Raw genomic sequence first — 16,447 nt, forward strand, 5'->3', positions numbered from 1 at the left:
CATCTCATAAAAGAAGACTATTTTGTTTTTGCTACAAGTGAATGTGAAATAAATTACCTTTGAGGGTGCGTTAAAAGTTCCACGGGGGCCTTATCCCCAATGTACTTGACTGTCACCATGCACATTTTCAGACATTTCATGAGAAATGTCCATAATTTGTCAGTTATGGACCCATAAATTTGACAAATGTGACAATACTGTCACAGGAGAAATTACATTATTGGAAATTGCATTAAATAATATTTATGGTTATATATTATTTCCACAGATGCATCAATGAGCGTCAGTGATGCAGTAGACAAGAGTGAAGATGATCACATCCACATACCCCTGAACTGCGATGCAGAAACACAATAGGAGGATCCATCTGTCTCTGACCACAACTACACTTCAACATCACATCTCAATCTGAAGCTGCCTACATCTGATATGAGAACACAATGTTGAGTTGGCACCATTGTACACAACTCTGCTGAGAAACAACCATCTTTGTCAGCACACAGGGTTGACATTGGATGCATTTCATTCAGTCACCGAGCACCTTACCAACACATACACCAACAGCTTCCAGCTACACAGTTGGGATCAGCTCCTGATGACTCTGATGAAGCTGCGTCTTAATTTATTGCAGGGTGATCTTGCTTAAAGGTTTGGTGTTTCAAAACCTGGTGTTGTGATAAATTCATAACTAAATGCATAACAGGCGACGAAGTAATTGCAGACAGAGGCTTCACCATTACCGATCCCCTCTATGAAAGGAAGGTGAAACTTGTCATTCCAGCATTCACCAAAAGAGACTCTCCGTAGAAGACACCACCGACACTATACGCATCGCCAAGTGGTCGTATGACTGAAAAACTTAAAGGAACACTCCACTTTTTTTGAAAATAGGCTCATTTTCCAACTCCCCTAGAGTTAAAGAGTTGAGTTTTACCGTTTTCGAATCCATTCAGCCGGTCTCCGGTTCTGGCGGTACCACTTTTAGCATAGCTTAGCATAGTTCATTGAATCTGATTAGACCGTTAGCATCGCGCTTAAAAATGACCAAAGAGTTTAGATATTTTTCCTATTTAAAACTTGACTCTTCTGTAGTTAAATCGTGTACTAAGACCGACGGAAAATAAAAAGTTGTGATTTTCTAGGCTGATATGGCTAGGAACTATACTCTCATTCTGGCGTAATAATCAAGGAACTTTGCTGCCGTTCCATGGCTGCAGCAGTGCAATGATATTACGCAGCGCCCGTGAGCCCCTGCTTGCACAGGGAACGTGCCTTGCAACCATGGAGACGTGTGTGAGAGACGCTGCGTAATATCATTGCGCCTGCTGCACCCATGATACGGCAGCAAAGTTCCTTGATTATTACGCCGGAATGAGAGTATAGTTCCTAGCCATATCAGCCTAGAAAATCGCAACTTTTCATTTTCCGTCGGTCTTAGTACACGATTTAACTACAGAAGAGTCAAGTTTTAAATAGGAAAAATATCGAAACTCTGGTGATTTTTAAGCGCGATGCTAACGGTCTAATCAGATCCAATGCACTATGCTAAGCTATGCTAAAAGTGGTACCGCCAGAACCGGAGATCGGCTGAATGGATTTGAAAACGGTAAAACTCAACTCTTTAACTCTAGGGGAGTTGGAAAATGAGCCTATTTTCAAAAAAAGTGGAGTGTTCCTTTAAGATTTTACTATTCTACATGAATCAATTGATTTAGGCTTTTTATCATAGACTTTTTACTTTTCATAGACCCTTTATTATTATTATTATTATTATTATTATTATCATAGATTTTGACCTTTTTCTTATAGACTTTTCAGTGTCCCACATTAGGAAGCACCAGATTGTTTTAGACGACTTGCACTAAGAACACTAATATGTCTATAATTTCTTTTATAAATGTGTTATCTGCATTTTCTCTTTTGATTTGATTAAGAAACATCCTGGGTTTTTTAAAATGGTATTGTGTGGATTTAATGTTTTGGTTACACATCGCAATATGTCACAGAAGTCTGAAATGCAAAAAAAAAAAAAAAGTCCCACATTAGGGCAATTCACCCTATTTACTATTAATAGTAGGGTAAATTAATAAATTAATAATTAATAAAGTTAAGATCATCATGTTTGTAGCGTGATCTAGGGCAGACCTAGTGGAGTAATATAATAGTAAATTACTCCACTAGGTCTGAAATACGTTTTAATCCCCTGGATCACGCTACAAACATAATGACCTTATAGAACATGATGCTAATTCCCACTTTTGGACACAGTGTTTTTTGTTTACATAGTCTTGCTTTAACGGACATTAATATAAGACAACACTGCAAAAACAGTACATTTCTGTCAAGCTGTTATATTCATATATTTATTGTTCAGCGTTCCCAATTTTTCTGATGCATTTTCACTTTTTAAACAAAAAAACAAAAAACAAAAAAGCAGCTGATATTGCCATAGAAACTAGTGAACTGATGACTCGCTTTCACCCCAAAATGGCGGAAACGCAGGGTTGCTGATGGGCGCCGGTGTTGCAATGGAACGTTCTATTGAGTGTTGCTTCTTGTTAGTGTATATTCTTTGCTCTATTTTGATCAATTTAATGCATGCTTGATGAATACATTTATTAATTTCTCTGTTTTTTTAATCTTACAACAAATGTTTGAATGGCATCAAGGTTTCCACAGAAATATGAAGCAGCACAATTACTTTCAACATAAATAATCAGAAATGTTTCTTGATCATCAAATCATCATATTAGAATGATTTATGAAGGATCATGTGACACTGAAGAGTGAACATTTACATCACCGGAATAAATTACATTTCACATAGAAAACAGTTATTTTAAATTATAATACTATTTCACAATATTACAGTTTTTATGGCATTTTTGATTAAATAACTGCAGTCTTGGTGAGCAGAAGAGACTTGTTTCCAAACTCTTGAAAGGTACTGTATATTTTTGATCATTTGTTTTACATTGTATAAAATCCATGAGGACTTCATGCACAAGTGTTTGTAGTACATAAACCAATCATAAAATTGTCAGAAAATATTGTGGAAAATATTATAGATATCGGTGGTTATTGTTCAGCAAGAATGATTGTCTTCAAGAATGATTGTCTCAAATAATCTGATCTGTCTGGAGGTTTGATCAACTCAGTCCAGCAGAGGGAGACAAACATCATTCAGACAGAAGCTCATATAGTGACAGAAAACATGAGTTCAACTAACCTGCTGTCACTGAGAGTCGAGTAGTGTTGTAGTACTCAAGACAGGTCTTAAGACCATTTTTTGAAGGTCTTGTCTTGGTCTCGACTGCATTTGTACTCGGTCTTGTCTTGGTCTCAGACTGAGAGGACTCTGGATTTAGTTTTAAGACCACAACTGAGGTGCATTGTCTGATTTATTTATTAACATCATTAATGTGATCTGATGTACAACTTCCTGCTTCAGATGCAATCAATCAATAATGCAGTTTGCAATTTGATTTATTTATTGTGCTGGGTCAGAAATTAATAAGGGATTGTTAAAAAATGTAACCAAAATTAATACAAATGCTCACAAAATTCAAGATATTGTTGCAAAAAAAGTACTTGTATGAGATCTGGATTTTGATATTGTAACTTGATATAATTAAGCAATATCACACGAGCTATTTTCACAAATTTGAGCACAATTTTTAACCTGATATTGCTTTTATACAAACACTCAATAAACTAAATTTTATTTTTAAAACATTAATCTCAACATTATTTATGCATTTGTAATTTTACTAATTCAGATGCAGCTTCTGTGCCACTCCTGCAGTGCAAAGATGAACTTTGTTATTAATGATTTCATTTGATTAACAGCTCCATATAGTGTCTTATTCTGTATTTATTCATTAAAAACAAGTTATTTTTCAGGTGCTGATGTGGATCTTTTAGATGAATTTGAGGATTGCTGGTCTTGTCTTGGTCTCAACATTGGTCTTAGTCTTGGATTAGGTGGTTTTGACTACAACATTAGCGTCGAGTGAGTGAATTCATCTCGTTCATCTTCTGGCTGCTCAAACTCCAGACTAGATCTGCTGCGTCTGGAAAAAGTGTCTCACAAACAACACTATTCATTTTCACACGGCTATGAAATACTTACAAACGCCTCCATCCATCTCCTGTAATGTTAGGAATGAAAAGATATAGAAGTACATGAAGTATGATGGATTTAAATGCTCCATAATCAGAGCCATGGTTTAAATTCCCTTTTTCTGTCGACAGTCCTGCTCAGATGGACAAACACCAACCCAAACCAACAGCACTAACACAAGGGTGTTATAGTATATACAGTGGGTACGGAAAGTATTCAGACCCCCTTAAATTTTTCACTCTTTGTTATATTGCAGCCATTTGCTAAAATCATTTAAGTTCATTTTTTTCCTCATTAATGTACACACAGCACCCCATATTGACAGAAAAACACAGAATTGTTGACATTTTTGCAGATTTATTAAAAAAGAAAAACTAAAATATCACATGGTCCTAAGTATTCAGACCCTTTGCTGTGACACTCATATATTTAACTCAGGTGCTGTCCATTTCTTCTGATCATCCTTGAGATGGTTCTACACCTTCATTTGAGTCCAGCTGTGTTTGATTATACTGATTGGACTTGATTAGGAAAGCCACACACCTGTCTATATAAGACCTTACAGCTCACAGTGCATGTCAGAGCAAATGAGAATCATGAGGTCAAAGGAACTGCCTGAAGAGCTCAGAGACAGAATTGTGGCAAGGCACAGATCTGGCCAAGGTTACAAAAAAAATTCTGCTGCACTTAAGGTTCCTAAGAGCACAGTGGCCTCCATAATCCTTAAATGGAAGACGTTTGGGACGACCAGAACCCTTCCTAGAGCTGGCCGTCCGGCCAAACTGAGCTATCGGGGGAGAAGAGCCTTGGTGAGAGAGGTAAAGAAGAACCCAAAGATCACTGTGGCTGAGCTCCAGAGATGCAGTCGGGAGATGGGAGAAAGTTGTAGAAAGTCAACCATCACTGCAGCCCTCCACCAGTCGGGGCTTTATGGCAGAGTGGCCCGACGCAAGCCTCTCCTCAGTGCAAGACACATGAAAGCCCACATGGAGTTTGCCAAGATGGTGAGAAATAAGATTCTCTGGTTTGATGAGACCAAGATAGAACTTTTTGGCCTTAATTCTAAGTGGTATGTGTGGAGAAAACCAGGCACTGCTCATCAATACTGTCCAATACAGTCCCAACAGTGAAGCAAGGTGGTGGCAGCATCATGCTGTGGGGGTGTTTTTCAGCTGCAGGGACAGGAAGACTGGTTGCAATCAAGGGAAAGATGAATGCGGCCAAGTACAGGCATATCCTGGACGAAAACCTTCTCCAGAGTGCTCAGGACCTCAGACTGGGCCGAAGGTTTACCTTCCAACAAGACAATGACCCTAAGCACACAGCTAAAATAATGAATGAGTGGCTTCACAACAACTCCGTGACTGTTCTTGAATGGCCCAGCCAGAGCCCTGACTTAAACCCAATTGAGCATCTCTGGAGAGACCTAAAAATGGCTGTCCACCAACGTTTACCATCCAACCTGACAGAACTGGAGAGGATCTGCAAGGAAGAATGGCAGAGGATCCCCAAATGAAAAAATTTGTTGTATCTTTCCCAAAAAGACTCATGGCTGTATTAGATCAAAAGGGTGCTTCTACTAAATACTGAGCAAAGGGTCTGAATACTTAGGACCATGTGATATTTCAGTTTAATCTGCAAAAATGTCAACAATTCTGTGTTTTTCTGTCAATATGGGGTGCTGTGTGTACATTAATGAGGAAAAAAAATGAACAAATGATTTTAGCAAATGGCTGCAATATAACAAAAAGTGAAAAATTTAAGGGGGTCTGAATACTTTCTGTACCCACTGTATATATGTTAAGTATATGACGGTAATTATGTTAGCATCATGCTAATCAAGAGTGCCGAGTTTTGCCACTGCAAGCACCATTCACATTTTCTTCAGGAAATGTACATTCTAGAGTCAAACTCTGTTTCTGTGTCAATGTATAGAAACTGAATTCTAATTACCCATTCAACCAGGTAAATATTTTGAGATGTTTAACACTTTTAAAAGTGAGAGGAGAGGATATATGTGTGACCATAAAGTGGTTTAAATATTTGTTAATCATTATTATTATTATTTTGATAGACTATTAACAGATTTGGGAGGGTATATATTATGAGTGTGTCACAATGATTCAGTTTAATCAAAGAAGTCACTTCATTACTTCCTAATCACTGCATAGTATTTTAGTAAGTGAATCTGACCACATTATACTTAGTATACACATATACTAAGTTTAATTCAGAGTTCACTTATCATCTTGGAAATAAGTTATTTTGCATTATTCAGCACTGTCGTTAGCTGAATATTCAAACTAATCTGACTCAGCAGCTTTGCAGCATTTGTTAAATCTCTTTAAAGAGCTGAACTTGTGTAAAGATGATGTTAAAGCGCAGCGTCTCAGCATGAGCTCCTGTATATGTGTGTGTGTCGCTGCTGCAGTGGAAACTCACTCAATAAATGCTCTATAAATGTCTTGAGTGTTGCGGTGAGCAGCATCTCTGACAGACACACCCTTGAGCTCCTCCAAGTTCTTCTACTCCATCTCACAGCAGCTGGACTCCTCGTTCACCCAGAAGTGTGCTGTTGCTTTATTTAGATTTCATTTCTAAACCCTCTTCAGATTAACAGACCCAACAGAGCAGGACGAGACCACAGTTAAAGACCCTGAGAAATACAAACTAGAGCTTTGTGGCTTTTAGTCCATGTCTCTTAGTTTTAAAGCCATTTATATGCTGGTGTACTCCAAAACATTGACAAAATCATCTTTTAAAAAAGCCAGTAAGCTAATAAAATGATGGCTGTGTACCACCCAACTTCCTGTTCAAATAGAAAATACATCAACACAAGACAGAAAAATGTAGTTTATCTCTTTTCTTTAAAAAGAAATCAAAATAATATTTATTACACTTGTAGAATAACACATAAATATTAAAACTGATAGTTTTTATACACCATCATGAACACAGATGACACAATATAACACTGTTTCTCTGGCACTGAGAAGAATATAATCATTTAGAATATCATCGACTGACATCAGGAACCTCACAAGTAATATCAATATGAAATGTCATATGAAAACAGTACAAGGTTAGTTTCATAACATCAGCAACATGAACCATTTAAAGCAGCACTTTAATAGTGATACTTTGGATAAATATTACAAAATGACTACAAACTAATGTAGTTCTCACTGATTTACAGCAGTATTTGGATGTTATAAACAGAGAATCAAGCTGTAATTGTCTTTTCCTTCCAGTTTGAACTTTAAGGAAACTGAAATAACCCTGTCTGGACCACAACTATTTCTGAAACCAGAAAATCACAGACAGACAGATACTAAATGAAAATAAAACACTGGTAAACAACGGTTTAAAACATCTGGTAAACTATGTTACATTAAAGATAGAAAGAAAAGTGTGAAATAAACACTATGAATGGAAGATATCAACATATTATTCTGGCCTTCTGAGACAAAGAGTTTGCCAGCAGAAGCAACAACAACAACAACTTAAAAAAAATAAAACATGAATTAATCCTGTTGAATTGCCTTTACTTTGGTTTCAGCAAAATATTTGAGTTTCAGATTTGGCTGAATGGATCAATGAGGAAAATCAGCTCGATGATTCAGTCAAGAATCCAGATGAGTCTGTTGTGTTTCTTAACATCTGGTGATGAAGCTCCTGGATTCAGTTTTGGCCACCAGTAATCGGAGTGAATCGCTTGACGTCCGGATGAGTTCTCTCCCACTGTCAGGAAAAGAAGGAGCAGGGGAGGGTTATTCGGTCAGTTTCTGTGTCAAGAACGTCCATCATCTCATCTGTTAAACCTCAGATGTCTGTATTAAATCTTATAATGTGAATCTAATGTTTAGAACTATTTCAGAATCAGAATGAGCTTTATTCACCAAGTGTGCACAAACACAATGAATTTGTTGTGGTTTTTCAGGAGCTCTGGGTACGTACATACATATAGGACATTATTTCTCTCCAAAATCAAAAGAAAGAAGAAATTATCTTTAGCTTAAAGAAAATAATTATTAAAATAATTATTTAGATTTTTTTCATACTGTAATGCAAACACATACTGATGATAATAATAATGAAAGATAATTGTCTAGATCTGAAAGTAAAAGACAGAAAGACTAGAAAAATAGGGAACTTGATTATTTACACATGCTAGTATTTGTTGTGCTGCCTTTAACGCTGATTTACATAAAAATTGTAATAAACTAAAAACTGCTGTAAGAATGATGTGAAATGAGAACAAATAAAATATCTTGGTTACGTATATAACCCTCGTTCTCTGAAGGAGGGAACGGAGATGTACGTCAGAAATGAACCGATGAATTGGGATATCGCTAGAGAGCCCTATCACCTTTGAGTGTAACTAAACGAGCCAATGGAATTGGTGTGCGATATTTGCATAACGTGCACTGCCCCCGCAAGGCGGGTATAAATACAGAAGCGGATGCAGTCGCGCTCTGTTTTTCACTGAGGAGACAACTTGAGTCTGCACTACAGCGAAAGCACAGGAACTGTGGCGTACGTCTCCATTCTCTCCTTCAGAGAATGAGGGTTCGGTCGTGGTCACATTCGACGTACGTCAGAAATTAACTGACGAATTGGGATCCCAAATAAAACGGCACAGTTACTGACCCCTTCAGCGCCTAGCGTAAGCTCCAGCCACCCGGCACATCTTGGGGCAGAGATGGTGGCGAGCTTACACAGACAAGTCTTACTGAACGAGTCATGGGGAACAGCAGTAGACTCTCTCTAAGTCTACACACTGGGAAAGTGAACCCATAGGGGACGCTGCAGAAGCCACAACCTACCCAGAGGGGAAGGTAGTACGTGGAAATACACGTATGGACTGGCCATGGGCAGTGCGCATATGGAATTCCTGGGATGGCTCCAGCTTGGCACAGTGGGAGACACATCTGACAGGAATGGGAGAGCGGGGCTTACCGTAGGGCTCACCGTAGGGAGTTAACAGTGGACAATACACATATGGGACCCCTTACGTAAAGGCACCCAGCCAAACGTCAACGTCAGCCGATGGACACTTGGTCTAGCATCAGACACTCCGCAATGTCCAAGCCGCAGAGGGTGGCGGAGGAACTCAACAGGTTTTGCAAAGATGGGGAACAAGCTGGAACAACAGATGCACGTATCCGGCCCGGGGGGCAGGAATGGCATAGCAAGCCGACACTAGAATGGATCCTTCATTTTATCACCATCAACTGGAAGGGAGTACACAGGAAGATGCCTGTTCAACACTATAGAATCTAGTGAACATGTTAGGTGTCGCCCAGCCCACAGCTCTACATGTGTGCTGGGTTGAGCACACATGGAATGCGAATGTCACGAAGCGACCTCAGCTTCTGACTCCATAGCAAAAGATGGTGGGCGAGTTGCAACATAATTACTTCTTAAAATCCCTATAAACCTTGACTGGATAGACAATAGAAAGGAAACTCTTTTAATAATTTAGTCAAACATGGAATAGTTTAGTTTATAGCTTTTTAAAATATTTTTAACTTTATTAAAACATATACTATGATACTTTTATTTACTTTAAAATACTTACAATTTTTTTAGTAACAAATAGGGATGTCACTATACCAAAATCTAGTAGTCGGTACCAATACCACCAAAAGTGCACAATACTCGATACCACTCGATACCATGTCGCAGTGCTGTCTGAACGGACTAGTACGTGCTTGTCTGACAACAGCTGTTTGAAGCGGCCCAGTGCAAGACATACTGTTAGAAACTCGAGGCAATTGATATGCCAATGCAGTTGAGGCCCCATCCACAGACCTGAGACTGCATGCCCGTGGTACGTGGCTCCCCACCCGGTGGTGGACACTTGTTTGAGGGGAACTCCTGTCCGCAGGAATGAAGGGTCTGACCACTATGACAGCAGCTCGGTGTTATGGGAACACACGCCCATATTGCCATGCCCATCTCGGGACTCGGCTGTGAAGCCAGTGCTGAAGCAGCCTCATATGAAGCAATTTGAGTGGCGTGACTGCAGCTGCGGATGCCATATGCCCCAGGAGCCTCTGAAATAGTTTCAGTGGGGCCGCTGTCCTGCGATAAAGCGATCCCAGACAGTTCAACACCGACTGGACGCGCTCCTCGGTGAGGCACGCTGTCCGGGCGACCGAGTCCAGTTCCATACCGAGATAAAAGATCCTCTGCCCAGGGACGAGTTTGCTCTTGTCCCAGTTGATCCGAAGACCCAACCGGCTGAGTTGAGCTAGCACCAAATCCCTGTGTTCACACAACTGCTCTCGAGCTGGCCAGAATGAGGTAGTCATTGAGGTAGTTGAGGATGCGAACGCCCTGTTCCTTGAGGGGAACAATGGCCGCCTCCACAACCTTGGTAAAGACGATCCGGAGTTGATGGCTATGCTTTCCCGGGCTGCATTTTCGAATGCATCTGTCCCAAGGATTAGATTGCAGTGATCAACCTGAAGGATGCGTACTTTCATGTCTCGATTCTGCCTCAACACAGACCCTTCCTATGATTGGCAACAGGGCCAGCCCAAAGGGTAGGACTTTGTACTGATATGCCTGACCCTCGAACGCAAATTGTAGGAAGGGTCTGTGTCGAGGCAGAATCGAGACATGAAAGTATGCATCCTTCAGGTCCTGGAGGGAGGCAACGCAGACTCAAAGAAGTCTTGCAGGAACACACAAGTTGGCTCTGAAGCGAAAGACTCAGCGCGACTGCATTCGCATCCGTATTTATACCTGCCTTGCACGGGGCAGTGCACGTTATGCAAATATCACACGACAATTCCATTGGCTCGTTTAGTTACACTTGAAGGTGATAAGGATCTCTAGCGATATCCCAATTCGTTCACTTCTGACGCATGTCGAACGTGACCGACTGAAAGGGAACACAAAAGTAAAACATCCAGAAACATTATGAAATAAATAATTTTGGTGATTAATTGCCAATTTCAAAATGCAAAACATTGAAACGGTCCTAATATTGGCTTAAGTTCTTATTAACGGAAGTTATACCATAAAACTGATAATCGTAATTTTTGTGGAGACAAAGAAGAAGTATTCTAAGGTAAAATGCCACCCTTCAGCAGCATGTCAGATGTTGTTCACCTGTGGTATTCGACGCCCACCAGACTGACTCCATTCACAGCGAGGATTCGGTCGCCCACTCTGAGTCTCTGGCTGAGGGCTGCTGGGGAATCTGGCACCACTGACTTCACGTAGATCCCACTCACTCGCAGGGGAGTTTTCTATCACCAACAAGCCAAAACAAAGACAAGACTCGAGATTAGTGATGATTAGATGAGGATCCGCATCAACAGGAAATGAATGATTAGTTTGATCCCTGCTGTATCACCCTAGTGGCACTGATGAATATGTTTGAGAGCGTCCTGAGTCACATGGAGAAAGTAGATGTTTTATTGTCTCTGATGGCCCAACCACACAGTCATCAGGTTCTTACTTCATCTTATTGTTAACATCAACCTCAATGTCAGTGCAGTTCTGGGAAACACAGGAGATCTTCTCACGTTCAGTCAAGCTCTGGATTCATTGTTGGCTTCAGAAGACGATTGGTGTGGCCAACACATTCATCCCCTACTGAGCAGCTTCTCGTAAAACATTACCCCCCACATGTGCACCTCATAGTGAACACCTAAGTCAGCAATTCCAAGGCATTTACAGGGCCAAAGTCTCTGAGCAAGTGAACAAAGAAGCTCTAAGAAACTATGACTCTGCTCCAAAACCTAGTGAGCTGCCTTTGTAGGCGGTATTTTAAGGCCTCGCGGACACATTCATGATGCAAAATCTGTTACAAAAGGTAGGCAACAACATTTTGCTGCTGTCCAAGATATCTTTGACCAAAACCAAATTCCAAGAAAGCAAAACATATATTCTTTTGTGGCGATGACAATCCCATAATGTACTGCAACAAGTTCAGTGAACAAATCTAGCCAGATATTTGATGAAGAGAGCTTATAATTAAATAAAATAGATTTATTTTACCCATGTTTTAATACATGTTTATCATAAAAGTGATTGTGTCTCTTCAGCAGATTTGGATTAAACACTCAATTTATATTGATTCCTTATATGACATCTTTATTAAGGTTTTGAAGCATCAAAGTTTTGAGTGATTCAACTTTCAATGGAGGGACAGAAATCCCTCAGGGGAACGAAAGACTGGGTTTGGATCAACATGAGGGTGAGTAAATGATGACAGGAGTTTCATTTTTGAGTGAATTTACCTTTAAAGGTTAGGATGCTGTAAATGTAGGGAGTAAACAGCAAGGCAGCTCACTAGGTTTTGGAACAGATTCTTCATGTCTGGATCTAGTGTAACCTCTGTTATATTTAATCATAACAGCTGTTGACTAGCCTAGTTTTGAAGGTGTTGAAAAATAAAGTTGTGCAGCAAGCTCAAATTACATTACAGTTTGCATTCGTCTAGCAGGTTTACTGTACAACCTAAATGGATATTAAATACCTTCTATATATAAAACAGGGTCATTTCAACAGAATGATCACAACGAAGGAACAACTATTAAAGTCAATATGCTAATCAACTCACCAGAGGGACAACAATGCACCCCAACCATCATGCAGTTATTCCATGCACAAAAAAACATATACTGTGCACAGTTTATAAAGTGTATACTGGAGAAACAGTAAGAGTGTACAAGTATAGAATGATAAATAGAAAATAAAAATAGGACATAGATAATTCTCACCATTCCATCCACCAGTGCCAGACCAAGACCATGAGGTCCTTTCATCAGCTCTACGGTGAACACTTCATCTCTGTCATCCTCATCTTCCTCTTTTCTTTGGTCTGTGTTTCCTGTGAGGCCGTTCTTCACTGAGAAAACAACAACAAACACGTCACATTATCAGCTCAGGGTCTTCACTTGATCAGTTGAATAAACCAAATTTAATGTCACTGAATGTCCACATCATATATCACCCCAAAATCAGAATTACAATTATTATTTTGCATTAAGAAAATGAAGGTTGTTTTTAGGACTATCGATATTATTATCATAGTGATTATTTGATGACATTAAAGCCAAAATGAAATCATAATTGTAGGTCATATTGAAAAGGTCAAAATTCACCCATTGAACTATTGAGTTTTTTCCCCAGATTTTCACAGGTTTGGTCTGTCGTAAACATCAGAAAATTCTGCACAATGATGATACAAGTATGACCATTTTCATGTTCCCATAAAGATCTTGTGCTGTGGGCTGCTGAAACACAAAGGGCTTTCCTCCAGCTCTCGGCCACCCGGCCCGCGTCCTGAACAATGCCTGTCCCGATTAAGATTCCAGCAAGCAAGCCAACTGTAAATTCCCATGATGCTTTATCCATTGCTCTTTTTTCTCCTGACATCACCACCTCTCTGTAATTCTTGAACCAGATTAGAGGATTTGTGCCACTACCAAAAAAAGTGGGATGTATTAGTGGCCAAAACTAGTGTGATCTAAGAAGAGTCCCTTTGATTGGAAAAAATCCACACCAGTCTTTAGAAATAGGAGATGGGAAATTAGTGGGAACAGGAAGCCACGTGTAGAGCTCTACCTTTCTTTAACTATACAGTATAATAAATGTACAAATTTCTATATTTTTCATATTCTAGTTTAGACATTACTTTAGTTCATACTTTATTATAAAAAAAGTTTCAGTTCTACATTCTGAATAGACTGCGTTTGAAGCCAATGTTGACAAAAGTCTAATGGGTTTATAACAACATGAGGGTGAGTAAATCATTACAGAATTTTCATTTTTGGGTGAACTAATGCTTTAAGCTTATGAATTGCAATTATATAATTTAGTGGAAGAAATATTTTAATTATAAATATTTTATTATTTATTGAATATTGCTGCCATTTACCATGCAGCTGTTGCTGCTGTTTTATAAATGAAAAAGGCTGTGCACTATATTTAACCACAGGTAAAAAAAAAAAAAAAAAATACATACTCAATGGTTTTCTCAGGATATTCTCTGAAGTAACTTTTTAGCACTATGTACATCCCATGCACATGAATATGGCAATCATTCATTACCATGGTATTACCACAGTACGCTTTTTTCAGAGCTGTATTTGCATGCTGATTTAGTTTATGAAGGCTTCCTGTTGACTGTATTTTCATGCTGTAAAAATGTATGACCTGACATCATGGAAACCATTACTCATCACTGATGAATCAGCAAGAGTTTAACATATTCCTCCAAATGCCCCTACAATAAGTGTTAAAGGGTAAAAGTGTTCAAACCTGATCTTGATAAAGAGACTGAGGCACAATTCTGATTGCTTAATTCCAATGATGTTTTATTTATTTTTTTATCATTATTATTTTTTTTTTTTTTTAGAAATTCTGAGAAGAAAGAAATTAAGTGCTCAGGAATACCAGTTGTGAATAATAACCTGATCCCAACATCAGTTATAAAGACCGGTTCTTCACTGAGCTCACCTGACCATTGCTCATTTTATATATATTATGTGTGGGAAAAGCATTCTGGAGAGGAGGAGGAGGAGGGATGGTTTCCACCTTCTTCACCCGCTGCAGCCAGAGCACACAAACTCAACTCCACATCAACACCAGCACCTCCCTTATGCCTCCAAAGACAATACACCCTGCCTTTGGAATCAGGGAACATGCTACGGGGCGAACATGTCTGAGATATTTCTCAGAGTACAGCTCACTAACAAGTAGAAGTCAAGTAGTACTAGTGCTACACCTCTATTCATGTAGGTTTAAATCTGTGCTGGTTACCTTTCCTGCGCTGGTGTGCCGTCTGCTGTGCCGTCCCCTCCAGAAGGCTGGCTTCCAGCTCGGCTTGGTCTAGATTCTGAGGGGTGTTGGGAGGCGTAAGCAGGCAGGAGGGGTCAAGGGCCAGGCTCTTGTGGTAGCCCAGGCCTGTACTTCCAGACAAGCTGTTTTGGAGCTCTAGGCTCTTGAGTTTCTGGGTCAGGACGGCCTCACACGAGCTCAGATTGCTGTGAGACTCCCGAAACTGAGGAGGTGTCATGGGGACAGGGTGTTGATCTGTTGCCTCTGAATCCTGGCAGGTGATTGGTTCAGGTGATGTCTCTTCATTCAAGATACTGCAGGAGCCCTGAATTAATCCAAAATGTCAGAATTATCAGACCATATTTCAAGTCATGTTAAATTTATTTGTATAGCACTTTTCAGAATATGTATATTTTCAAAGCAGCTTTAGAAAAAGTCATATTGTTGTGTCAGTAATAGAGCAAGAGATCTTGGACAATATGACAAAAGGCCTATAAAACAACAATACAGGTGATCCTCTGGATTTAGATCTATCTATATTGTATCTGTAGTGTTGTCTAGCAAATATATCAGCATAAAGGCAATTGAAATATGAATATTGGTCAGTTTGTTCTATCAAGAGATTTAAATGTTGGTCAGTTTTGTTCTATTGCGAGATGTAAAGTGACTGTATTGTGCTTTTTTGAATAATACCTTTCATGCAGTTTGTAATACTGATGTGTGTGAATGTGAAATGTCTGCAAAGTTTTAAAGATCAAGGTGCACAACAAAGAAAAGAACCAATTCGGAAAGTTACAAGTCGTCAGTCTCACTTCCTGTTACAAACCAGTTAACAATGCAACTCATTTGCATAATGCCAGACTATGGTCTTCAATGACTGGCCGAGAAAAACGTCTACTTTGACCCGCCCTCAAACTATGCTGTTGTAGCTCAGAGTTGGAGGTGTTTGATTCGTCTTGTCGACATGTCAAGAAGACACTGTTTTCAGCACTGCGAATCACTTTGCATGAAAAGATGAGGACTCGCGAAAGAATTGATATGGTAAAACTGACGACATTATTCAAGTCACTGTGTATCAAGTGCCTGTGGAGCTGAAATTCAGACGTGGTAATGGCTGTTTCATTTCCGACACACGTTGTAAGCAGTAGACCAATCACAACAGAGTGGGTCATCTGACCAATCAGAAGGCACAGAAGGCTCTTGGAAAGGGGAGAGACTGAATTCTGTTTGACCTTTTTCAGACTATTTAAGAAATGAGGTAATGTGCAATGTATATTATGAGAAAATTAATTTTTGAGAATTTTTTTTTACCTCAGATGCATGTAAACTGATTGTAGAAGACCTCAAAACAAAATTAGGAACCTTTAAAATAGCATAATGGGGCACTTTAAATATTGGTAATATTGGTCGGTTTTGTTCTATTAAGAGATTTAAATATTGTTTAGTTTTATTCTATGAAGAGATTTAATTGAGGATTGGTTGAAAGTGATTGGTTGGTATTGTTGTGAGCGAGACTAAACT

General features: G+C 39.3%; 1 protein-coding gene across 2 annotated transcripts in view; it reads right to left on the bottom strand.

The window, feature by feature from the left end:
* Nucleotides 1-6,971: 6,971 nt before the first annotated feature.
* The window catches only part of si:ch73-281f12.4 (Ras-associating and dilute domain-containing protein-like), a 45,494-nt gene continuing 36,018 nt past the window's right edge, over nucleotides 6,972-16,447 (bottom strand). For both annotated transcript variants that reach the window (XM_048189670.1, XM_048189664.1), the window contains exons 13-16: nucleotides 14,909-15,251; nucleotides 12,865-12,992; nucleotides 11,246-11,385; nucleotides 6,972-7,864 (exon numbers count right to left, since the gene is read on the bottom strand). In XM_048189670.1, coding sequence (XP_048045627.1) covers nucleotides 7,777-7,864; nucleotides 11,246-11,385; nucleotides 12,865-12,992; nucleotides 14,909-15,251 — 699 coding nt within the window. In that variant the 3' untranslated portion in view covers nucleotides 6,972-7,776. The remainder of the gene's footprint in view (nucleotides 7,865-11,245; nucleotides 11,386-12,864; nucleotides 12,993-14,908; nucleotides 15,252-16,447) is intronic.

Source organism: Megalobrama amblycephala, linkage group LG1 (genome assembly GCF_018812025.1).
Source record: "Megalobrama amblycephala isolate DHTTF-2021 linkage group LG1, ASM1881202v1, whole genome shotgun sequence".
Lineage (NCBI taxonomy): Eukaryota > Metazoa > Chordata > Actinopteri > Cypriniformes > Xenocyprididae > Megalobrama > Megalobrama amblycephala.